The 26979-nt window shown below is 37.7% G+C and overlaps 1 protein-coding gene and 3 pseudogenes across 2 annotated transcripts; all 4 read right to left on the reverse strand.

Moving 5' to 3' along the window:
• Positions 1-261: 261 nt before the first annotated feature.
• On the reverse strand, positions 262-2835 carry LOC137716350 (F-box protein CPR1). 2 transcript variants are annotated; one of them, XM_068455789.2, is made up of 3 exons: positions 2628-2835; positions 1084-2316; positions 262-598 (listed from the first exon to the last, which is right to left on the reverse strand). In XM_068455789.2, exon 2 carries the CDS (start codon positions 2290-2292, stop codon positions 1096-1098), a length of 1197 nt encoding a protein of 398 aa, XP_068311890.2. In that variant the 5' UTR covers positions 2293-2316; positions 2628-2835; the 3' UTR covers positions 262-598; positions 1084-1095. The 2 variants fall into 2 exon arrangements, with proteins under 2 accessions (XP_068311890.2, XP_088547850.1); XM_088691724.1 differs by having other exon boundaries at positions 1079-2316; positions 2628-2784.
• Positions 2836-6557: 3722 nt separating this feature from the next.
• LOC137715597 (F-box protein CPR1-like) lies at positions 6558-8886 on the reverse strand (annotated as a pseudogene).
• An 8501-nt stretch (positions 8887-17387) lies between these two features.
• Positions 17388-18872, reverse strand: LOC137715039 (F-box protein CPR1-like; annotated as a pseudogene).
• Positions 18873-22097: 3225 nt separating this feature from the next.
• LOC137714901 (uncharacterized) lies at positions 22098-26198 on the reverse strand (annotated as a pseudogene).
• Between the last annotated feature and the right edge of the window lie 781 nt (positions 26199-26979).

A 26979-nucleotide genomic window follows, 5' to 3' on the forward strand; every position in this document is an offset into this window, starting at 1 on the left:
CGTGGTTTTCAAGTTATTGATAATACCTTTTGGAGTAGTATTACACTTACTGAAGGAAAGAGTAGAGATGGAAAACATTCAAGCTACGATATCGAGATATGAAGGTTTTTCTGGGCTATGGAGGTGCAAGCTTCACAAGAAAGGACATCATGATGAAGGTTTGTAATCAAGAAAAGGATATAATGCACTCAAAATATTTGTCACCAACATATCCAAAGCACGGAGCTGGGGTTAACAAGGGGATCAAAACAACATCAAATCTTTGCAGAATGTAATAAGCAACTTTTCTACCAGTGTAAACCGAACAAATTAAAGGGAAACAAAGGTTATTTCTAGCCAATAGCATATTTAGTGACAGGATATTCATCAGTAAGGGGCGGCAGAACATCCCGATTACAAGCGATGTCCTTTTTCTAGTCGAAACTCAAAATTACAGATAGTTAAATAAGAAGGTTACCAAATCCCAAACATCTCCTAGCAAGCAGAAAGATACACCTTCATTCACTTGAAAGGCTAGCACTACACAGCAAGGCTAGCACTACGCAGCTACTGAGAAGACATCGTAAAAGTCATGAAGGTTATCTGCCCCATTTTCGACCTACATGGAGGACGAATGAATACAATTATGCTTCAACGAGCTGTGCTTGATGGACGACAATAACCAATGTTCAATATAGGTATATCCAAAACGTAAATAATTTGCAAGGATAAACATGCTACTATCAAGCAGCAAGTATTACATGGTCTGCACCTTGAAAGGTAACAATATAGAAAGAAGAGTTGCTCGTGATTTCATGGGCAAATAACATTTATTAGAGTTATCACTACTAGTATGTCCTGCTATCATTAATCGTCCCACATTGGTGGTTTTTGAAGCATCTTCAATCACCACTTTGGTTCAACGTCCATTTCATGAATGTAAAATAAGCAACCAATTACAGGGCAAGAATAATTCAAGCAACAAATGCATAACAAACTTTGTTAATGGTCATATCATGTCACAGTCAGTTGGAGTTTGGAGGTATAAGCGTTAAAAACAAGAAGAAAATGAAAACCAAAGAAAAACCAATGCTATCACCTTACCTGCTCTTCTCCTCAGCAAGAAACTGCATTGGTCTTGTCAAGTAAGACGAGGCTCTCAACATAAGATTCAGCATAGTAATATATATATCCATGAATTCCAAGATTTTTAAATTGCTTGCTCATAAGGTCGAGACAAAGTAATTCACACTCCCATAAACCATAAATTGGTACCAACACTACATCACCACACTTCGTAAAACATAATGGCCTGTAGCGAACTCCTCTTTGTGGACCTGATCGACTTAGAGTTGTCAATTTGGTCCATGACTCTTCCTTGCCATATTCTTTCATCACCCATATATCAACACAACGCTTTTCGGTATTAGTCAAATAAGGCTGAAACAAAGCAATGGATTTCCCGTCACCTGAAACAGACAACTGCGAGGTCCATGAGCTATGGAAACTCTTTGGTGCCATTATCCCACGAAATGAATCGCTGCCCAAGTCATATGCCAAAATGAAATCTTCATAATCACCATTTTTCAAACGGCGACATGCCTCCCAATGAATGGCTCCATTAACAAAAGCCTGGGGTTTACGAGGATCTTTAACTTCACATACATGATCCAAAGAACGAGGCTCACTCCATGAGCCACCAGCAAGTGAATAAACCTCATAAAAAGTATTTGGATCCACACATTGATCGGTGATAAGTCTCACAACCTTGTAGTCATTAGTCGCAGCGTCAAAACCAAAACCAATACAAGCATAATAAGGGCCAATTGTGTTGAAGGTAAGATGAGGCTTAGGTACGGTCACTGACTTTCTCATAGACGGGTTGCATAACATGAAGGTGTAGCCTAAACAATCCTTATCATCAGCAAGGAACACCAGTCCATTACAAATGCCGACCACCCGAAGAAATTTATTGTGCATTTCTTCCCTGGGAAAAATTGGAAATTCCAGCTTGCAGTACTCATCAAAAGCATGGTTGTCATAATGCAAATAGAACTGCTCCTCCCTTGGCTCGTCTGCGCGAACATTGACGTCGCCGGAAAGAATAGCTCCAGGAACACAGTGGAGTAGGCGGAGGTGGGTGCCAAACTGGTTATTAAGATTGATTGTACGGTTGAGGTGAGTTTGTATGAAGCTGGGATTTTTTATCATGGAGTTCCATGGCTTGCACACTGATGTGCATCTGATCAACGTTTTAGAAGGTAATCTAAACAGGATATCATGTATGATTTCCTCAGGAAATTTGTGAATCATTGCTTCAAACTTTCAAATCCCAAGCTGCAGTTTCCATATGGATAGAATAACAGTGAATTTAATTACCAAAAAAAAAAAAAAAAAACCTAAAATTGAAAAGAAGTAAAAAAAAAATCAAGGCAATTGTTTTAACAGCAGTGCAACATTCATATAAAAAAATTGCAGATGAAACCAAATATCAAAACCCATCTGAAAAAACGAACACTAAATCCAAATCCACCATTGTTATAGGAAATAAGCTCTTAAAAAAGGCCAGAAAAAAAAATAGAAGAAAACAAAAGACTGTAGAAACTCATAAATTCGATAAGCAGAAAATTGGAGTTAAGGAAGCGAACCTCGTTCTTCTGCGGCGTTGCTGAGCCGAAAAAATGTGGAGGCTTTCTAGGTTCTAGGGCGTTGCTTTCTTTAGGTGAGGGAAAGGCATCGGCACAAACCCTAGTGGAAGGAAGGATCCTCTGTAGTCTGTATCTCACTATCTGTATTTATATGCCCGTTGGAGATTTAAAGGCTTCATGCTTATCTTGTGTTTATACAGGGTTTAACGATTAGTTTTAGCGCTAATAATTCATCTTATTTCAGCTTTGGCCCCTTATTTTGGAGCGTAACTTAGGAAAAGGATCCGGCCCTGAGGATCCGGATTCCGTGCTTATGTTCGTTTATTATACATCGTACGGTCAGTTTTCGTTAGGTATTATTTATATTTAATTTTAAATTTAAAATGATTTCTAACCGTAAGATGTACAATGAACGGACATGATCATAAAATCTGACATGCCCCGATCCCGATGTCCCACGAACATCGAGATGGTCACGTGCTGGCCAACATCCAAAGGTGACAAAGTCATTTAATTAATGCAAATGCCAAGAACATGGAAAAACATGCATATAAGTTCATACGAAAACTAATATAATAAAATAATATTCAACTGTCAACAATGAATTCATAAAGATACCTTGATATTCCCCGAACACCAAAGTAGGTACGTGCTGGTTGACACTCGAAGGTGACGTAGCCATATTAGGATGCATGAGAACAACGAATATAAATAAATACTTACAAATTAAATCACATTGAGCATGCAATTGAGAAACGTGTTCAGAACATATAACTAATCTAGCACACTATATATGATATATGTTTTATGAAAGGGTTTTATGGCATGCTAGGATTTCGGAAACCTATTACATATTATGCTATTAGTTGTCATTAAGCTTTGGGGGTTAGTATGTTTATAACTATTTCAGTATTATATGTATATCAACTTGATCCACTCATGTATGTTTTGCACCCCCCTCAAGACTTAGAATCGAGGCGTACAATCCTAGCGTCAAGACACTTCTGCATCGGCATCTTCGAGTCTTCTTGGTGTAGGACCCATTCTTTTATTCATTCAATTTTATATTATTTCTTTTAGTGTTGTAGTTAGTTATATGTTTTGAACAAGTTCCTCATTTGCATATGAATTATATTTAAATTCTTTTATCTTATTCATATTTTAGTTCTCATGTTTTCAATAAATGACTTTCGTCATCCTAGGATGTCAACCAACATGTGATCATTCCGATGTTTCATGAACATCGGGATCGGAGCGTGTTAGAATTCCTTGGATCTCCAGAAAAAAAAGATCCAGTGAGGATCCTTTTCCCGTAACTTAGATGGATGTACCGGTAAACAATCTGTGGCGTCTCGGTCTAATGACACAATATCTCAATTAATCTTACATCATAAATATTGTGTTTTGAATCATAATGCCACTATAGTACTGCCCGATCCATCCAAGTCATTTTTCTTTCTGACGGGTACGACTTTCGCAAAGGGTGAGCAACAATCTGACTGAACCATCCAAACTAATTGGTTCGTAGTGGCCGGTTTGAGTCTATTTTGATGATAGAAGAGTCAAATGGTCTAAAATAAACCAGACTGTAATAATTGATTTGGTTGAGATTTGGAGAACTTATACTCCCTAAAAAGAATTAGGCTGACCTTTTTTAGTACGAGCAAGATTACTATTTTAATTTACACTAAAAAAAATTATTTAGTATTACGATCTAGTGATATTTTTTTTTTACTTATAAATGAGAGGTTTTAAGTTCGATTTTTGCTAAAAGGTGAATTTAAACTACATTATCACTAGCCCATTGTGAGACTAAGTTCACTCTCTTTCCCTTAGTGTAGATAATATCATTTGTTCAAAAATAAAATATCAAATAAGGTAAATAAAAAAAATTACACTAAAAATAAGAGAAGGTTTAAACTTGAGGCCATCTCCAAACGAATGGTCCAGAGGGCTAGGGTCGAAAATAATCTGAAAATCGTCTCCAACTGAGGGTTACGTCTGAGAGCTCATGGGCCCCACAGAATCTAAAAGGGCCAAAAGGCCAAAGGGCTAGCTCAATCCAGCCAGCCAACCAACCCCGGGTTGGCCAAAAATTATAGCATTTCTATTAGATATAACCGACAGGAATTCTAAGCCAATTTTCAAATGCAACAGCTAGCTGATGTCAGCTAGCCGTTATTTTTTTATTTTATTTATTTTATAGGTTTATTTTTTATTTTTTATTTTGTACACAATTTTTTTCCTATAACTTCTATTTTACAAAATTTGTTTTATATATTTTTTCCTATAACTTCTATTTTACAAAATTTGTTTCATACTTTTTTTAAATTCTATTTTTTTTCTATAACTTCTATTTTACAAACTTGTTTCATGTTGACGTCACTTAGCCATTGGATTTGAATTTAAGTTGTAGTTTTTAAATAATAAATTATGTTTGGCTCTATGGCCCTTTGACCCTCGGTTGGAGACAGATTTTTGTGACATGGCTAAAATGAGCCATATGGCCATTTGGTCATCAGTTGGAGATGGAGGCAAATATACCCATGTACTGTTCATTAAAATATTAATATCTTGGAGGACCAGAGAGCTAAAATGAGCCCTCTGGTCAGCCCTCTGTTGGAGATGGCCTGAGTGGCTGGAAGAGAAAGATCTTAACTACCATGACAATTTATCACTATTGTTGAAACAATCAATTTTTAGTTTGGGATTGATATTTATTGTTATATTGTTAATCTAAAAGTGAAATGTCGTCAATACATGGTATATGTGTCTTCAATGTATGATCGAATTGATATATCATGGTTAATTCTCGAGTCAATTATTTTCTATTTACCTTGGACGCTACTAAAAATGGTTTGCAGAAATTACTTTTACAAATAAATTACTAAAAAGATCAAATTTATATTTTTTTTTTATTTTTTATTTTTTACAAATGGTAGCGTTAGTGGGTTAAATTGTTAGTTGTTAGGACAGAGATTGGTTGGAAACGAACCTACACCAAGGTTGCACTTAGTGGGTTAAATTGTAGTTGTTAGAAGGGAGAATGGTTTGCAGATATAATATAGTTTTCTGACACTGTGATAAAGCGTTATCTACACTAAATTTATATTATTATAATTGGTTCAAGCTTGCACTTTCGTTGTTTAAGTATAACCGATCTGTTCGTGGCATGCCCACCTCCAGTGATACTAAATGTCATTTGTTTTGTTGGTTCTCAAATCAAATTGTTTTCTTCTTCCTTTGGGTGGACAAGTTTCTCTCAAAAACTAACAAGCTAGAGGGATTATCCCTTGCATAATGCTCAGCTGTAATATGGCTCAATGACTTTTGTATAACCGATTGAACCAAACCATTCTATTGAAATTGTCACATTGCAGTTTTAGAGTAAAATCAATCGAAATCTTAAACCCTAAACATTAAGTATGATTTGGAGAAGCACATTGAATGTACTTCGCGAATAAAGACTTTCAAAATTCTTTTTATTTAGTTGTCAAAAATGCGCTTCCTCTTTTAGATCTTGCTTCTTTCGTGTTGAAGACACGAATTTAATAGTATATGTTTCGAAATATTAGTATAGTGACAGGCCACATGAAACTACAAGAAATCCACATAATCACTACAAACAGAGAAACTAGAACTATGAAACCGGAATATCCTTAATCTAGTTGAAACTCGAAAGTCGAAGCGAGATTGTTGAAATAAACCAGGCAGCAGATGCTAGATTGAAGGAGTTACTACAGACATAAATAACAGATCAAAGAGAAGTAAATGATAAAAAGGTGCCAAATTCCCAATCATCTCCTACCAAATAGGAAAAAAAGCAATAGATTCAAAGTCTTCATAAAATTCTGAAGAATATTATGCGCGACGATGTCCTCGCTTCGCAGCTAAACAAAAGCCGTCGTACCACCTTACCTATTCTCTTCCTCAGTAAGAAAATGCATCGGTCTTGTCGAGTAAGGTGAGGCTCTCAACATAAGATTCAGCATAGTAATATTCATATCCATGAATTCCAAAACTTTTAAATTGCTTGCTCACAAGGTCTAGACAAACAAATTCACACCTATCACCATAATAAAAAATACTATCAGTCGGAATTCAACACTACATCACCACTTTTCCTAAAACATAATGGCTTGTAAGGAACTTCTCTTTGTATATCTGGTGGACAGAGAGTTGTCAATTTGATCCATGACTCTTCCATGCCATACTCTTTCTGTCTTTCATCACCCATACATCAAGATATAACTCTCCAGTATTAGTAGAATAAATCTTGGATAGAGCAATAGATTTCCCGTCACCTGAAATAAACAGTTGCGTTGAGCACAAGGTTATGAAATTCTTTGGTGCCATTATCCTGCGAAATGAATTGCTGCCCACGTCAAACGCCAAATGAAACATTCAAAACCACCGTCTGTCAAACGGCAGAATGCCTCCCAGTGAATAGCACCATTAACAAAAGCCTGAGGTTTGGGACGACTCACAACTTCACATGCGAAATCCAGACAACGAGGATCACTCCATGAGCCTCCAGCTAGTGAATAAACCTCATAGAAAATATTCGGATCCTCACATTGCTCAGTGATAAGTCTCACAACCTTGTAGTCATTAGTCACAGCGTCGAAACCAAAACCAATACAAGCATAATACTTGCTAATTGTCTCGAAGGTAAGATGAGGGTTAGGAAGGGTCACTGACTTTCTTATAGACGGGTTCCAAAACATGAATGTGTAACCTAAATAGTCCTTATCATCAGCAAGGAACACCAGCCCATTACAAACACCGACCACACGTAGAAATTTATTGTACAGTTCTTCCCTGGGAAGAATTGGAAATTCCAGCTTGCAGTACTCATCGAAGGCAAGGTTGTCATAACGCAAATTGCAATGCTCCTTGATTGGCGCTGTACGAACAGAGTACAGAAGGAGGAGGTGGGCGTCAGACTGGTTATTAAGATTGATTGTACGGCTGAGTTGGGTGCGAATAAAGCTGGGATTTTTAATCATGGAGTTCCATGGCTTGCACAGTGAGGTGCATCTGATCAATGAGTTCCTCAGGATATTTGTGAATCATTGCTTCAAATTTTCAAATCCCAAGCTGCAATTTCCATACAGATAAAATAAGAGGGAATTAATTAAAAAAATAATCTAAAATGGAAAAGAAGTAAAAATCAAGGCAAGTGTTTTAACAGCAGAGCAACATTAATTTTAAAAAATTGCAGATGAAACCAAACATCTCCACTTTATATATGAGAAAAATCAAAACCCATCTGAAAAACCCAAAAAGGAATTTTTTTTTTTTTAAAAATAAAAAAAAGGCTTCAGAAACTTACAATATGTTGTGAGCCGGAAAATGCAGCTGAGGAAGCGAGTAACTTTGTTGTGCTGCGTTGGAGGACGCTTTCTAGGCTCTAGGGCATCGGTTTCTGTAGGTAATTGTGGTGAGCGAAATGTCGGATTTATCCAATATGAATCAACCTTTAAGTGATCTCTGTATTGAATAGGAATGTATACTATGAGAATAATGTAGATTGTGATTTGATCAAGTGTCTTATATTCTAAGTAGGATTGATGGAGTCCTCAATTGAATGTGATTATGATATTCTACTTGGAAACTAAGAAAGAGGGCTTTTAGGTTTCCTTTATGGACGGAAACTCTAACTTTTTGGCTATATAAATATCAGTTCCTAAAAACCCTAGAACCACAGCAACTACGAGCATCTCTAAAGGAAGCTATCAATTTTCAAACATCAAAATGATATTTGATACCTTATGTGGCAATTTGACATTTTGCACAATATTTTACTCCACCTGATATATTAAATAATAATGTCATTCAATAAATTTTTTTATCTTTTTGTGGGATCTAATGATTGAGGCAACCAATCAATAAAAAATTTTCTCTTTTTGTGAGGTCCAATAATTGAGACAACCCATCAAATACTTGAAAATACAACATTATTTATTATATAGTATATTAATCTATTAAAAAAATTATTTAATAAATTTGACATCTGCTGTCAAATTTGACAGCAAAAGATTTTGCCTTACTCAACGTCATGTAAGAAATTGAACCCTTGGTTGGAGAGAGTTTGCTATCATTTTTTTATTGTTGTATGCCTATGTAACAGTTTTGACATTTTCTTTGGAGATGCTCTAAGCTTCCCATCCCATAGAGCATTGTTATAAGGGTAGGAGTTTGCAGAAGGCTTGGTGTTTTTCCTCCCAGTTTCTTCTTCTCGAATCATCATCACCATACTGGAGCTTCTGCAGGTTAGGGTTTAATCTCTTGATTTTATTATCACCAGCATAGTGTTTTAACCATACAACCATATAAAGCTAACAAGAAATGCATCAGCAAAAATCTTAGTGGTACAAAGCATTTCTAATGGGAGTACCTTATTTAGGAACTCCTACCACCACCTTTGAGTACTCATATAAGGACTTAAAGAAAATCTTTGTGTCTCTATAGGAATATTGCCTCAAATGGGAGAGTTCTTATAGTAGAATCCGTAAATTTGAGGTTTTTACAATTTAATGTGATAATTTGATTAGGTACACATTTTTTGTTTATGTTAACATTACGTTTTCGTAAAATATTTTTGTAAACATTTTAACAAAAATTATTCAAATTCTGACACCAATTTTTTTCTTCACAAAAACGTAACTAGAATGAATAAATTGAGTACAGGTGAACTGAGTATAATAAATGAAGTTGTGGTTAGATAATTTGGTATTTATAGGAATGATGAGAGAACAATATGAAAGAGTAACCTAAATTGAAAATATTAATATTTCAACGGATGCATTATGAAAAGAGAAAACAAAAGAATTTGAAAAACAAGAATCAATCTGGACTCTCCATTTTAAATGGTTGAAAAGAAAAGAAAAAAAAAAGGCAAGGTCATGTGATTGGAACCCACGCATGCTTTTCCACTTAAATTGTCCTATTGGGTCCACCATCTCAGTCTTTATAGAGTCCCTATATATGCGTACATACATCAAGTATCTGACGAGTCCCTATACTTTAAGAACTCACTTTCCGATCCATTGGAGATTTATTTTATTCCTATATTTATTTTATACTCATTTTATACGATGATTGTCCATGTATAAGGACTCCACTGAAGATGTTCTCAGGACTCTGTATTTATATTGCCGTTGTAGATTGAGAAATTATAATTTAGAGCAACTCCACCCCTAAAGACTTTGCGCCAGCACCCAGCCCATTTATCCACTTAATTGAACAGTAATAGGCCAAAACATCTCCACCCCAAAAAAAATGTGCTGGCACCCAGTCAAAAAATGCGCTGGCACAAACGATCTCCACCCCTACAAAATGCGCTGGCACCCAGTCCATTTAAAATATTAAATAAATTTTTTATAAAATAATAAAAAAAAAATAGTTTTAATTTCGGATAGGATTTTTAACCAATCTCGTCACGCCACGTGTCATTATCCGAACGTACTATTTTTGAATAGATTTCCGCTAAGATTTTCAACCAATCCCGACAACCCACGTGTCACTTCCTGTTTACAATAATTTAGGCAAGATTTCGATAAGATTTTTAACCAATCTCGTCACGCCACGTGTCATTATCCGAACGTACTATTTTTTTAATAGATTTCCGCTAAGATTTTCAACCAATCCCGACACGCCACGTGTCACTTCCTATTTACAATAATTTAGCCAAGATTCGATAAGATTTTCAACCAATCACGTAGTGCCACGTGGCATTGTCCAGAACCTATTTTTTTTGTCCATATAAACCCTACATCCCTACATCCATCCTCACACTAAACTCAATCCTTTTTTTTAGCTCAGAATTCTTCTTTATCGCTTTCAAATCTTGAGTTCTTACAATGTCTTCTTCAAGGAGAGCGTATAAACAGTTGCAAGAGCAACAGAAAAGGTTGTTGGCACAACAGGAAGAATTGGTCAATCTTGACCAAGGTGGAGGTGAAGATGAGGCCTTCGCAATGGAGGAGGATGAGGATGATCACCATAGAAGGCGGAGGGCCTCACATTCCCGCCGTATCATGGAAGCTATGGGTCAGATAGCCAAACCCAAACGTGCGGCAAACATCGTTAGAAGAAGGGAAAGACGAGGTAAAGATCTCTTGGAAGATTATTTTACTCCCAACAGCGTTTTCCCTGATCATGTTTTTAGACGTCGTTTTAGAATGCAACGAAGTTTGTTCGCTAAAATCATGAGTGATGTTTGCAACCATGATCCATATTTTGTGCAAAAAGAGGATGCTTTTCATGTTCTAGGTCTTCTTCCTGAGCAAAAAATTATGGCTGCCTTGCGAATGCTTGCATATGGAGCATCTGCAGATCAAGTGGATGAGATCGCAAGGATGGGAAAAACAACAGTTCTGGAGTCCCTGATGCGGTTTTGCTCTGCAATTAAAGCCCTCTACACCAATGAGTACCTTCGGCAACCTACGACAAGGGACATGCGAAGGCTTCTGAGGAAGGGTGAGATGCGAGGCTTCCCTGGCATGATTGGAAGCATCGACTGCATGCACTAGACATGGAAAAACTGTCCAAGTGCGTGGCAAGGAGCTTATGGCGACAGAAAATGAGCCAAAAGCATCATTCTGGAAGCGGTAGCTTCTTTTGATACATGGATTTGGCATGCTTTTTTTGGTGTTCCAGGAGCTCAGAATGACCTAAATGTCCTTGCCCAATCTCCAGTGTTTGACGAACTGCTACAAGGGCGTGGGCCGAGATGCACATATTGGGTTAATGGTAATAAATACGAAGGACCATACTACCCTGCAGATGGTATTTACCTAAGGTGGTCAACATTTGTCAAAACAGTACCACACCCGCAGAGTGAAAAAGAGAAACACTTCGCAAAGTGTCAAGAAGGGTGTAGGAAGGATGTCGAGCGTTGTTTTGGTATCCTGCAAGCTCGTTGGGCCATTGTCAGGGCTGCAGCTAGAATGTTTGATATCGAGGCTCTTCGATCCATCATGATGATGTGTATTATTCCCCACAACATGATTGTTGAAGACGAGTATGATTATGATGCCGTCGATGAATACGAGCCGGACTCGATGAACAACTCAAGAACACAAATCTACTATGCTCATGACCGGACCGAAGATCCCGTGCAACACGAGCCGTTGGAACGGGATGGACGTTACAATGAATTGATCGTTCAACGATACACTTCATTGTAAGAGCCATACTGGCACATAGCCTGCCAGAATGACTTGATTGACCATCAGTAGAGATTGCACGAAGGCGAAGATAATTAAAATAAGGCTCGTGGTTGAAGAATAAAGTGTATTGTTTTTTAAGTAATCTTATTTAGTGTGTTTGTTTTTTTATATAAGTTTAAATGGTGAGGTTATGTAATTTTATTTGGTGTTTTTTTTTTAAATGTTTATTTGGTGAGTTTATGTAATCTTATTCAAATATTTAAATAAAGTACAAAAATTACATAAGAAATTAAATAAAGTTCTAAAAATAAATAAGAAATTACATAAGAAATTAAATAAAGTTCTAAAATTAAATAAGAAATTACATAAGAAATTAAATAAAGTTCTAAAAATAAATAAGAAATTACATAAGAAATTAAATAAAGTTCTAAAAATAAATAAGAAATTACATAAGAAATTAAATAAAGTTCTAAAAGTAAATAAGAAATTACATAAGAAATTAAATAAAGTAGTACAAATAAATGCGAAATTATACAAAGTCTGTGGAGTTAGGATATGTGGTGCTAGGATTTCTGTAGCTGGAACCCCCTTGACTTGTTTCGGCATCTCTTGCATGCCTCCTTTGTGACATCCCACATCGTCCAGGGGAGTGATCCTTATATGTATATTTCCATCCCTACCTAGCACGAGGCCTTTTGGGAGCTCACTGGCTTCGGGTTCCGTAGGAACTCCGAGGTTAAGCGAGAAGGGGGCTAGAGCAATCCCATGATGGGTGACCCACTGGGAAGTTGCTCGTGAGTTCCCAAAAACAAAACCGTGAGGGAATGGTAAACCCAAAGCGGACAATATCGTGCTACGGTGGTGGAGTCGGGCCCGGGAAATGGTCCCGCCCGGGCCGGGATGTGACAAATTGGTATCAGAGCCTAACCCTGGTCGCGTGTGTGCCGACGAGGACGTCGGGCCCCTAAGGGGGGTGGATTGTGACATCCCACATCGTCCAGGGGAGTGATTCGTATATATATATTCCCATCCCTACCTAGCACGAGGCCTTTTGGGAGCTCACTAGCTTCGGGTTCCGTAGGAACTCCGAGGTTAAGCGTGAAGGGGGCTAGAGCAATCCCATGATGGGTGACCCACTGGGAAGTTGCTCGTGAGTTCCCAAAAACAAAACCGTGAGGGAATGGTAAACCCAAAGCGGACAATATCGTGCTACGGTGGTGGAGTCGGGCCCGGGAAGTGGTCCCGCCCGGGCCGGGATGTGACATCCTTCGCACGACATCTCTTTTTTCTGATGTCCAAAAATATTTTGAATTCGGAGACAGTCCTACTAGAGACTTGTTCATAGTGTCACGATTTGTTTGAGCCATCCCTTCTTCTCTAAGCATCTCATTCTCTCGATGAAGTGCTTCTCTAATCATCTCGTTCTCTCGATTAACTATTTCTCTTTGTCTCTCAGCCGCCGCATCACGAGCCTCAGTAGCTGCAATAATTGCTGCCATAGCAATAGCTTTTTCCTCATCTCTAGCCTTTTCCCATGCCATGTTCAGTTCACCTTGACGAGTAAGTTCCTCCATATATTTAGTGTAGTCATTTTTGGAAGAACTACCTTTTTTCTTTGATGCCTTTTTACCTTGAGGCCTGAGGGACTGACGAGTCGGTTGGGTCTCTGGCACTTGTTCAGGCGTCCCTTCCGTGTCTTCAAATGTGTTGGCTTCTTGTTCGGTTGTGTCTGCTTCTGGCGAACTGTGTAGACCCATACCGTGCATGACAACTTCTGGACCGGTTGCCACAATTTTGTATCTAGGGCAATCTTTGACAATTTGCCAACATTCGCATTTGTTGAATGATTTGTTATGGTTCTTTGCATTGTAGAATGCTTGTGTTTGTAGTGTCTATAAAAATATGGGATAAGATAGTATTAAAAAATACGGGTGTAACACAAATAAATAAATTAAAATATTGATGGACGTGGAATGCATATAAATTACATAAGAAATTACATAGAAATTACATAAAATATTGATGGGCGTGGAATGCATATTACATAAAAATTACATAAGAAATTAAATAAATTAAAATATTGATGTGGGTGGAATGCATATAAATAAATAAAAATATTGTTACCTCATCCACTAAACTTGTCCCACTACGCAGATTACCAGAAGCATGAGAGAGGGTGTTTTTCCAACAAGTAAATGATGCGTTGAGTTTTTTCCAACGACCTTGAAGACCTTGACTAGATCTGGCATCTTTTCCATGTACATCGCAAAACGATTTCGTAATTTTACTCCACATTTCTCGCTTATCCATCTCATTACCCGTAATCGGGTCATGAGTAGTTCGAACCCAACATTCACACAACGTAACATCTTCACTGAGCTTCCACGAAGTCATTTTTTTCTCTCAAAGTGTACAAAATATTCAAATGTAGAAAGTGTAGAAAGTGTAGAAAATATTGAAATGTGGTGTAAGGTGGAAGATGAGGGTTAGGTATTTATAGAAAAAAAAAAAGTTAATTTTTTAAAATTTTTCAGTATTTTTTAAAAAAATTTTGACAATTTTTAATTAATTTTTAATAAATTTTAATGTTGTAATTAATCTGGACCGTTGGATTTGAAAAATAATCAAATCCAACAGCCAACACGTTGCCATGTGGCCAACGGTCAAATTTCTGACCGTTGGGCCCTTTTTTTTTTTTTTAAAATTTTTGGTGAAAAAAACGTGGACCATTGATCTGTGATCGGACGGTCCAATTTAAAAGTGAAATTTAAATTTTTTTTACCTTGGAAATCCAACAGCTCTGAGGAGGGCCACGTAGCCCTCAGCCGGTCGAACGCAAGTTGCCCTGCACGCAGGCCCCACCACCTGCAATTGCTGTTGGCTACTTGCGCCAGGAGAGCGTGTTGTGCACGCGCCAGGGAAATGGACCGGCTTCTGAGTCTGTCCGAAATGGACTGGGCTGCTGCCTGGCTTGGGTTGGGTGCCAGGTTGTTTCAAGGGCTGGAGGGTGTGGACTGGGTGCCAAACTATTTTTTTCACTTGATGCCGGTCCATTGGGCGTGGGCTGGAACTGCTCTTAGTAGAGTACTACCACGTGGCAATGCCAAATGGTGGTACTACCAATCAAATATGAACATGTGGAGAAATGAGCTGTCAACTAAAATAGTTAATTAGTATTTTGTTAAAATTTTCATTAACTGTCCATATTACCTTCTCCCCACATCCTCTGTCCGCTATCGGCCCACGGGAAAAAAATCACACCGTCCCTTCATTCTTCTTCCTCCTTCTCTCTCTACCTATATGTTGTCTTCATTTTGTGATATCGTCTCTGTCACTGGCGCTCCACCGGTGACAGAGTACTAATCGGAAATTACATCAGTCTCATCTTATTCACTCGTTTTTTTAGGCCTTGGCCTTCATTAGTTCATCCATCAATAAAATTAATATTTATTTGGGTAGAAAAGAGAATGGGACAAATGTCAGAATGAATTCAGATGAGGACGCTCATCAGTTTCCTTCTTTCGTCCCTGTGAAATTTTTAATAAAATATTAATTACTCATTTTAGTTCGGTTTTTTAATTAAAATGGTTTCTGAGATTTGCTTAACATATAACTTTGGTCTCCGAGATTTAAAATCAATATAAGTGGTTCTTGAAATTGTCTACCATCTGTTATTCTGGTCATTCCGTTAAAAAATTCCATTAAGTTGATGGTATTTTTATCAAATCAAATTTTCCACATGCTTTTTCATCATTTTTCTCTCATTTCTCTCAAAAAACACCCTTATGTTGCTAATTTTGGCAGTGATATCAACTTTTCAACTGTTATTAAAAACGATTTGGCATCAAACTCAAGTAAATCATCGCAAACGGTACTTGACTTTTTCCCTTTCGTTAATTTTTGGAAAAAACTGTACAGTTTGCACACTTGAATATAATGAAATGAACGGTTCAAACTATGGTATATCCATATACAAGGCTAAATCAATAGAATTAACAAAAAGAGAACCATGTTCCATTACATGAAGTTTTCAACATGATTAGCATTAGACTTTTTAGCTAAAATGGTCCCTGAGATTATCCATCATCCATCATTTTGATCATTCTGTTAAACGGCTCAGGGACCACTTAACGGAGTTTTTTAACGGAATGACCAAAATAATGGATGGTGGACAATCTCAATGACCACTTCTATTGATTTTAAATCTCAGGAACTAAAGTTATGTGTTATGAAAATCTCAATAACCATTTTGACTAAAAAGTCTTTTAGTTCACATCTCACTCCACCACACTTTTGTATAAATGATGCTAGTTACCTTTTTCATTTGTCTTTTCGTATTTATCTTTCTTACTCATCATGTATTCAACTAACAGATTAAACTATGTATATACTTCATGCTTTTAAGGTGGAAAATTAAAATTTGGTTTTAATGCATTAATTATGTGGTTTAATTTGTTAATAAAATACACATGTCAAGTGATGAATGAGAAAGGTAAATAGGAAAAGACAAATGGAGAAGATAGTTCCCAAGGCAAATGGGAAAAGGCAAATGGGGAAGGTAGTTAGCATTCCTTGTTTGTATTTGATTAGTAAGTACAACTATTTGGTAAGTACAACTATTTGACATTGTCACATGGTAGTATTATACTACACTATAGTGTCTCAAATTAAGGGAATGTAGTTAAATTAGGATTTTAAATTTTTTCGAAAGTGATAAATTTAATAGGATTCGTTAAATCATGAGAGAACTTGTATGAACTTTTACATGAATTTTCAAGGATTTGTATGGACTTTATTTATAAATTTTGATGGATTTGCAGAAGACCTTTTAATTTATCGGGATAATTTCTTTTTTGGAATAACAGAACATCATTGGAAAACTTTTTCTCTCACCCTCCCTCCATTGCCCTTGTCCCCATACCATGATTTCACAAACCACTGGAAAAAAAAGTATGTTAGGGAGACTAAATTTATAAATCAAATTATATGTCATTAATAATAAATAAGCATGTTAATCAACGCTTAAATAATAATTCAATCATCAACATACATCATTTGGTTTACAAAACTTGGTTTAAAAATTTCTCCCTTGCATTACCTAGGAAATAATTTCAACCCACAAAATGTTGTAGTAGATATTAAAATTCCCAAACAAAATAAAACTTCGGTTTTGCCATTAACCAATTAGCTAGGTTTAAGAATAGATTTGATATTGCACATTGAACGTATTTCGTTAATTAAAACAACTTCTTTTATTTAGTCGGAGATAACTGTTACCCTTGCATCACAGGTAGGTTCGAACTCTATCAATTCCTTAATCTAACATCAAATATAAAAATCTATCGTTTGACAAAACGAAAAGAAAAAAAAAAACAAAAGCTTCTCTTTTTTTTTTTTTTTGTTGCCAAAATAAGCTGCCTCTTTTAGATCTTGCTCCTTTCGCATTGAAGACACAAATTTAAATAGTATGTTTCGAAATATTAATATATTGACAAACCATTGCTTATGGGAAATAAAACTTGCATGAAACGACAACAAATCCGCATAATCACAAACAGAGAAACTTAGAACCATGAAACTGGGATATCGTTAATCTAGTCGAAACTCGAAAGTAGAAGCGAGATTGTTGAAATAAACCATGCAGGAGATACAAGATTGAAAGAGTGACTACAGGCACATTGAATAGAAAGAGAAGCAAATGGTAAAAAGGTGCCAAATTCCCAATCATCTCCTACCAACACAGGAAGAGAAGCAATAGATCAAAGTATTCATAAACTTCTGAATTATATTATCATAACTTCGCAGCTACATAAAAGCCGTCGTACCACCTTACCTGTTCTTTTCATCAGTAAGAAACTGCATCGGTCTTGTCGAGTAAGACGAGGCTCACAACATAAGATTCAGCATAATAATATTTATATCCCTGAATTCCAAGATTTTTTAATTGTTTGCTCACAAGGTCTAGAGAAACTAATTCATACCTATCATCATCGTCCCATAAAATAGTAATCGGAACCAACACTACATCACCACTCTTCCTGAACCATAATGGCCTGTAGAAAACTCGTCTTTGTGGACTTGGTAGACTTAGAGTTGTCAATTTGGTCCATGACTCTTCAATGCCATACTCTTTCATTTCCCATATATCCAGACAAAGCTCTCCGGTACTAGTAAACCAAGGCTGGAACAGAGCAATGGAATTTCCGTTGCCTGAAATAAACAATTGCGTGGTCCCTGGGATGCTGAAATTCTTTGGTGCCATTATCCTGCGAAATGAATCGCTTCCCACGTCAAACGCCAAAATGGAATATTCATAATCACCGTTTGTCAAAGGGCGCTATGCCTCAAAATGAATAGCCCCATTAACAAAAGCATGGGATTTTCTAGGACTCATAGATAAATGTGTGAAATCCAAAGAACGAGGATCACTCCATGAGCCTCCAGCTAGTGAATAAACCTCATAAAAAGTATTTGGATCTTCAAATTTCTCAGAGATAAGTCTCACAACCTTGTAGTCATTAGTCACAGCGTCAAAACCAAAATCAATACAAGCATAGTACCGGCCAATTGGCTCGAAGGACAGATGAGGCTTAGGAAGTGTCACTGACTTTCTTATAGACGGGTTGCATAACATGAATGTGAAACCTAAACGGTCGTTATCATCAGCAAGGAACACCAGGCCATTACAAATTCCATCCACGCGAAGAAATGTATTCATCTTGGGAACAATTGGAAACTCTAGCTTGCAGTACTCATCAAAAGCTTGGTTGTCATAATGCAAATTGTAATGCTCCTCCCTTGGCTCGTCTGCGCGAACATTGACGTCGCCGGAAAGAATAGCTCTAGGAACACAGTGGAGTAGGCAGAGGTGGGTGCAAAACTGGTTATTAAGAGAGATTGTACGGTTGAGGTGGGTGCGTATAAAGCTGGGATTTTTTATCATCGAGTTCCATGGCTTGCACACTGAGGTGCATCTGATCAAAGATTTAGGCGGTAGTCTACATAGTATATCATGTACGATTTCCTCAGGCAAGTTGTGAGCCATTATTTCAAAATTTGAACGCCCAGGCTGTAGATTTCATAGAGATAGAGTGAGTGAGGAAATAAATATACATAATTACAAAACAATAACCTACATATAATTGAGAAGAAGAAACTAAAATTCAAGGGAATTGTTGTTATAACAAAACCTAAAACAGAAGAGAACTAAAAAATCCTGCTCTTGAAAGAAAAAGAAGAAAAAAAAACTTTAGGAACTCACACTATTTAATCGAGCCGAAAATTGCAGTTGAGAAACCGAGTCTCGTTCTTGTGCTGTGTTCGAGAAGAACAGTGCTGGAAGCTAGGGTTTTGATTGCGTTAGATGAGCTTAATTCCTGCATCATCTATTTATAGGTTCATTTGGAAATTATTACCTAGTTTCCCGCGGTGGGAAAGAGATCCTGTCCGCATTTCTCCCTCCAAAGCCCAAGGATCAAGTGATCTGAGCTTTTGAAATTTGATGAAACGGTTAAAAATTATTATAAATTTTAAAAGTTTTTACTAACTTATCTATTTTAAACCGTTGGATCAAATTTCAAAAGCCGGAATTACTTGATCCTTGGGCTTTGGAGGGAGAGATCCAGAGGGATCTCTTTCCCTTGCGGTGTTTAGCTTTCCTTTCCTAGTAGCGTCTCGTGGTGTTTAGTCATTTAGTACTACGGTCTAGTGGTATTCCTCCCCGCTTATAAGTGAGAGGTCTTAAGTTTAAGTATTGCCAAAGACAAATTTGAACCTTCTTATTGCTAATTCATTATGTGGCTAAGTCCACCCCGCTTAGTGTAGATAATATCATTTGTTAAAAAAAAAAACATAAAAAAAATCCCTTCTTTCGTAACTTACGAAATATTTTTTGAAACATTATTTACCGATTAGGGACCATATAGTTAAATGTGCTTCGTTGATTCTAAAAGCATTTTTTGACTTTATGGAGAAGCAAATGAAAGGTATTTCTTCAAGAAGATATTTAATAAAAACTTAGGTGCTAACACTTGAATATCATAGTGCGAGACGAACAAACGAACAAACTGAATATGAAACTCTAATAAACGAAATTGCCAAGAAGGCTACATGAACTAAAGAGACTACATCTTGACTGACTTGATAAAATAAACTAATACAATCATCACTATATATAATGAAAACTAAAGCAAAACCCTAATCCTTGACGGGTAAGAAACTCTAATATCCTTGGCCCATAAGAAAACCATAAACAATAATAAAATAATAACTAATTTTCCAACACCCCCGTCAAACTCATGGCTGTACACGTCATGAGTTTGCCAACAAGCAGATGCGGATGCAAGCTCCGTTAGGCAAACACGACAAGGCAAACTCCTTTAGGCGGACACAACAAGGCAAGCAATTCAAACGAGCAAACGAACAATTCAAGCAAACAGGCGAGCGAACAAGCAATTCTAGCAATCAACAAATTCTGCAACCAAACGTTGGGAGTATGGACTTCGTCACTAAACAGACTAGATTCCTATATCCCAACTGCAGCAACCAACGAATAAAACAAAACTTATCACTCGGGTGATAGCCAAGCAAACTTCATTCTGAATTCAAATCAACCAATACAAGCCCAACAGTACCCATTCTTAGGTCTACCATGTGGGCCTCTAAACAAATCAGGCCCAACATTAGCTTCAATCAACGAAGGCCCAAGCTTCAACTCCATTCTCTCTTTCTTTGATTCACGGTAGCAAACTAGACGCAAAAACAAGTGCAGACCAACACTCCGAACTCAAACTCTGAGTTGTGTTTGCAGTCTTTTCAGCGAGGACGCAATAGACAGCGGCTTCACTGTTCAAGAAACAGGAGTCGTGGCCTGGGTAGGTGGACAGGATGATGGGTGCGGCAGAGAACGGGTGGGGATGTCACGGTGCAGGTATGGTGCAGCGGGATGGTGAAGGTCTGGTGCAATGGTCAAGTGGCGACAAGGCATAAGGTGGTCAGGCAGCAGCGGCAGGTCGTGGTGGTTTGTGTTCCTGATTCAGGCAAGCAAGAAAACATGCAGGGAACAGGCATGCTAGACACAATTAGCGGCGGTGAGATTGTCGGGACGGTAGCGGTGGTGGATGGTTCTGCAGATCAGCACGCGTGGATGGTGATGCGGGTTCGTGGCGGTTGTTCTGAGTGTAGAAGAAGACGATGACGTAGTGGAGCAAACATATTCAAATTTTTTGTTCTCTCCCTTTTTTTAAGCAACAAAACCCTAACTAGGGCACAACGACAAACCACAACGAAGAAGAGGAACGTGACAAGACAAAACAAACTAGCTACCAAGAACAGATTCAACCTAGAAGGATCAAACTTGCTCTGATACTAAGTTGAATATCAGAGTGCGAGACAAACAAACGAACAAACTGAATATGAAACTTTAATAAATAGAATTGCCAAGAATGTTACATGAACTAAAGAGATTACATCTTGACTGACTTGATAAAATAAACTAATACAATCACTACTATATATAGTGAAAACTAAAGCAAGAAGTGAAAACTAAAGCAAAACCCTAATTCTTGACAGCAAGAAACTCTAATATCCTTAGCCCCCAAGAAAACCATAAACAATAATAAAATAATAACTAATTTTCCAACACTAACTACACCCTTCGTATTTATCGTGAATCGTGATTTTTAAAATCGGTTACAAACCTTCATGTTTTTTTACATTGCACGCCAAAGTTCTGAATATCAATTTATTTTTATTGTCCTATGGACCTAGTAAATTGATGATCAAGCAGATATGGAACACGATTTTTATGATAGATTGAAGCAACACTTGTACCATTGTGACCAAATTGTGCGACTGTTTGTCCTTTCAAGAGAACTTCAAGCTCCTCAATTACTATTCTTGGTCTATGTGGAGGTCTTGTGGTCGTCACGTCATTAATTTAACTAAGAAACTAAAGGTCAAACATCCATAAGGCATAAAAAGTCCCATGTTTTCAAGCCATTGATAATACCTTTTGTAGTACTATTACACTTACAGAAGGAAAGAGTAGTGTGATGAAAGAGATGAAAATATTCGAGCTATGAAACTAAGATATGAAAATTTTTCTCAGCTGTCGAAGGGGCGATCTTCACAAGTAAGGACATCAAGATGAAACTCGAAATTACAGATAGTTAAATAAGAAAGGTACCAAATACCAAACATCTCCAAGCAAACAGAAAGGTACACTTTCATAAAAAATCTTGATATACTTTGGAACAATATAACATTAGAAGCAGAAAGGCTAGCACTACAGAGCTACAAAGAAGGCATCGTAAAAGTCTTGACGGTTATCTGCTCTACCTGCATGGAGGACGAATGAACACAATTACGCTTCAGGGAGCTGTGCTTAACGGTGGACGATAACCAATGTTCAATGCAGGTATATCAAAAATGTAAATAATTTGCAAAGACAAACATGCTACTATCAACCAAGTATTACTAGGGTGGGTTCGGTACGGTTACCGTAACAATTACCATACCAAATTTTTGGTTTGACAAACTATATACCATTACCGTGTCAAAATTTCAGTATTCCAAATAGTCCGGTTGACATGGTATGACAATGGTAATTACTACTTTGTTTTGGCTCATTTTTTTTTTTACCAAATAAGTCTGATTTTTTTTTTTTAATTGAATGGTTCGATGTCCATTTCATGAGCGTAAAATGAGCAACCAATGCATAAAAAACTTTGTTAATCGAATGATCATATCATGTCACGCTCGGAACCTTGGAGGTATATGCATTTGAACAAGAAGAAAATGAAAACCAAAGAAAATCAATGCTATCACCTTACCTGTTATTTTCCTCAGTAAGAAACTGCATCGTTATTCTCGAGTAAGGCGAGGCTTTCTACATAAGGTTCAGCATGGTAATATACATATCCATGAATTCCAAGATTTTCAAATTGCTTGCTCACAAGATCTAGACAAACTAATTCATACCTGTCAGGCTGTCATCATCACCCCAACAAGCATCTGTCCGTACCAACACTAGATCATCACTCTTCCTAAACCATAGTGGCCTGTAGAAAACTTTTCCTTGTGGACCTGGTGGAGTTGGAGTTTTCAGTTTGATCCATGACTCTTCCATGCCATACTCTTTCATCACCCATATCTCAAGACAAGTATAACGAAGATTGGACAGAGCAATAGATTTCCCGTTGCCTGAAATAGACAAGTGTGCGGTCCCAGCTGGGCATCTGAAATTCTTCGGTGCCATTATCCTGCGAAATGAATCGCTTCCCATGTCAAATGCCAATATGAAATATTCAAAACCATGGTTTGTCAAATGGCGCCATGCCTCAAAGTGAATAGCCCCATTAACAAAAGCAAGGGGTTTTCGAGGATTCATAACTAAACGTGCGAGATCCAAAGGACGAGGATCACTCCATGAGCCTCCAGCTAGCTAGTGAATAAACCTCATAAATAGTATTCATATCCTCACATAGATCAGTGACAAGTCTCACAACCTTGTAGTCATTAGTCACAGCATCAAAACCAAAACCAAAACCAATACAAGCATAGTACGGGTCAATTGTCGCGAAGGATAGATGAGGCTTAGGGAGTGTCACTGACTTTCTTATAGACGGGTTGCATAACATGAACGTGTAACCTAAACGGTCCGTATCATCAGTAAGGAACACCAGCCCATTACAAATTCCAACCACGCGAAGAAATTTATTCATCTTGGGAACAATTGGAAATTCTAGCTTGCAGTACTCATCAAAAGCATGGTTGTCATAGTGCAAATTGTAATGCTCCTCCCTTGGTTCGTCTGCGCAAATGTTGACGTTGTTGTGCCTTGGCTGATTATCTTCACCAACATACAAACCCACAGTTGAATAGTTTAAAATACAAGAAATAAAGACACCGAGAAATTTACGAGGTTCGGCAAAAACCTGTCTACGTCCTCGGAGAGATATTGCTCTTCACTATGAGAAAAACAGTACAAGTTACACATGAGTTAAATCGACATAACCCAATCCCATATCCCTTGTACACCCTCTCACAGAATTTTCCCAAGAGCCTCACTCTACCCCAAGAGTTCTTTCACAAGAGATTTTTCACTCTAGCTCTCTAGATTTTTTCTCACCCATGCCCCCTTGTTTAGCCAAATGCTCTCACCATCTCTTTTTATGCTTTTCTTCATCCTAGCCAAATAATTATGGCTTTGAAAAAAGTTACAAAACAAGGAGCAAATTAAGCCACAAAATAAGCCACAAAACAAGCCACAAAACAAGGAAACATAATCCTCATCAATTTTGTTTTGTTTCCTAGCCTAATTTGGCCACTATCCAACAATCTCCACCTTGGCCAAATTGTACCAAAGTCCATTGGCCTTACGTACCAGCATGCACACTCTGAATCAACCTCGTTGGTCCTGTTCCGATTCAGTCACTGCTAATGCATGTGCAGCTGCTGCAAGCAAAAAAAAACATTTAGCTTCAGACAGGATCTCGACACATCCTCGTCTCCTCCAGTAGGTTTTCCTCATCTTCATTGTCTGCAACTTGGAAACTTGTTAGTGCACCCATTTCCAGCAACACCCGTCGAGCCAGACAAACATTCCTCACACTTCTCATTCTTCAGGACCATCTTATCACCTGTGAATCCCATAGCTCCACCTGCTGCAAAACCCCTGCAACACTTGAGACTATACATCACCAGGAGATGTGTTGCTTCGAGTACCTAGAGGGCATACTCGAAGTCTTCCGCCACAAAATTGCTGCTACCTGGACCAAGATCATCCTTTCTTTTTCTCAAAGGACAATTTATCTTTTTATGCCCGAATTCTTTGCAGTCATAGCATTGTGGTCCCTTGCCTTTGGAGCTTGATTTGAACTTGCTGTCTCTCTCAAATCCTCCTCCCAATTTTCTTCCATGATTCCAACCTTGAACAGCTAAAGCAGTCTCGTGCCCACCATCAACAATGGTTTTCCTCTTTTGTGTATCATAAGACACCAAAGAAGCTTGCACCTGCTCCAAACTTACTGTATCTTTTCCATGCAATAAGGTTGTCACAAGATTCTCATACGAATCTGGAAGTGAGGTAAGAAGTAAGAGGGCTTTATCTTCTTCCTCAACCTTAACATCAACTTTCCTCAATTGATCCAAGTATCCATTGAACACATTCATGTGGTCCATGAGATTCCCGCCTTCATCCATCTTCAGCTTGTACAGCTTCCTCTTCAGATGTAACTTGTTGGTCAAACTCTTAGCAATATAGAGTTTTTCCAACTTCTCCCACAATGCGGGCGCAGAATCTTCATCCATAACATTGTTGATAATGTTATCAGCTATGCAGTGTCGAATCATGCTAACACAACGCGACTCCAGCTCCTCCCACTGGTCATCTGTCATTTCTTTAGGCTTTCCATCTTTTCCCTTCAAAGCTCTAACCAAGCCTTGTTGAGTCAAGACATCCTTTACTCTCATCTGCCAGAGAGTAAAACTGTCCTTCCCATTAAACTTCTCAACTGAAAACGACATGTTTGTAGTCATCATGGTGAATAATAAATCTGAACCTTCAATGAACCAAAGCCTCCAACAAAGCTCTGATACCAATTGTTGTGCCTTGGCTGATTATCTTCACCAACATACAAACCCGCAGTTGAATAGTTTAAAATACAAGAAATAAAGACACCGAGAAATTTACGAGGTTCGGCAAAAACCTGCCTACGTCCTCGAAGAGATATTGCTCTTCACTATGAGAAAAACAGTACAAGTTACACATGAGTTAAATCGACATAACCCAATCCCATATCCCTTGTACACCCTCTCACAGAATTTTCCCAAGAGTCTCACTCTACCCCAAGAGTCTCACTCTACCCCAAGAGTTCTTTCACAAGAGATTTTTCACTCTAGCTCTCTAGATTTTTTCTCACCCGTGCCCCCTTGTTTAGCCAAATGCTCTCACCATCTCTTTTTATGCTTTTCTTCATCCTAGCCAAATAATTATGGCTTTGAAAAAGCCACAAAACAAGGAGCAAATTAAGCCACAAAATAAGCCACAAAACAAGCCACAAAACAAGGAAACATAATCCTCATCATGATGTTCCCTCATCAATTTTGTTTTGTTTCCTAGCCTAATTTGGCCACTATCCAACAGACGTTGCTGGAAAGAATAGCTCTAGGAACACAGTGGAGTAAGCGGAGTTGGGTGCCAAACTGGTTATTAAGAGAGATTGTACGGTTGAGGTGGGTGCGTATAAAGCTGGGATTTTTGATCATGGAGTTCCATGGCTTGCACACTGATCGTGCACCTGATCAAAGATTTAGGTGGTAGTCTATATAGTATATCATGTACGATTTCCTCAGGCAAATTGTGAGACATTATTTCAAAATTTGAATTCCCAGGCTGTAGATTTCATAGAGATAAGTGAGGAAATATATATAATTACAAAACAATAACCTAGATATAATTGAGAAGAAACTAAAATTCAAGGGAAGTGTTGTTATAACAAAACCTAAAACAAAAGAGAACTACAAAATCCTTCTCTTGAAAAAAAAAAAAAAAAAAAAAAGCAAAAGAAAAAAGAGACATTAGGAAACACAATATTTGTGGAGAAGGTTGATGTTCCACTATAAAACCAATTGGCAATATGGGAGTAGTCCAACCTCTTATAAGCCCATACAAGATCCCTCCTCCCATCAATGTGGAATTCATTCTCAACACGCCCCCTCACGTGGCAAATTTTCAAGCCTATCACGTGGACAACACAACGAGGTGACGTGAAGCGCCTGTGGCCTTTTGGCTTTACACGTGAGACAGCCTACTCCGAGACCATGAAGAACGTTGAGGTTCCACCATAAAACCAATTGGCAACAAGGGGAGTAGCAAAGATCAAACAGCTAGCTGTTTTAACAGTAGAGCAACCAAATATCCTTGCATTAGGTTTGCTTTGGAAACTATTACGTTAAATGTAATTGAAATGCAGTAAAGATCAAAGCAACTGTTTTAACAGTAGAGCAACCAAATATCCAAATCCATCTGAAGAAACGAAGAAAAACACCATTGTTATAGGAAATAAGCTCTTCTAATAAAAACACCAGAAAAAAAGAAGAAAAGACTTTAGAAACTCACAAATTCGATGAGCCGAAAATTGGAATTAAGGAAGCGAGCCTTGTCCTTCTGATAG

This window comes from Pyrus communis, chromosome 3, assembly GCF_041283825.1.
Source record: "Pyrus communis isolate YQ-2024b chromosome 3, ASM4128382v1, whole genome shotgun sequence".
Classification (NCBI taxonomy): Eukaryota; Viridiplantae; Streptophyta; class Magnoliopsida; order Rosales; family Rosaceae; genus Pyrus; species Pyrus communis.

Bases quoted from the DNA above. Each gene is read 5' to 3' on its own strand.
- LOC137716350 (XM_068455789.2), bottom strand. From the start codon at position 2,292: ATGATTCACAAATTTCCTGAGGAAATCATACATGATATCCTGTTTAGA.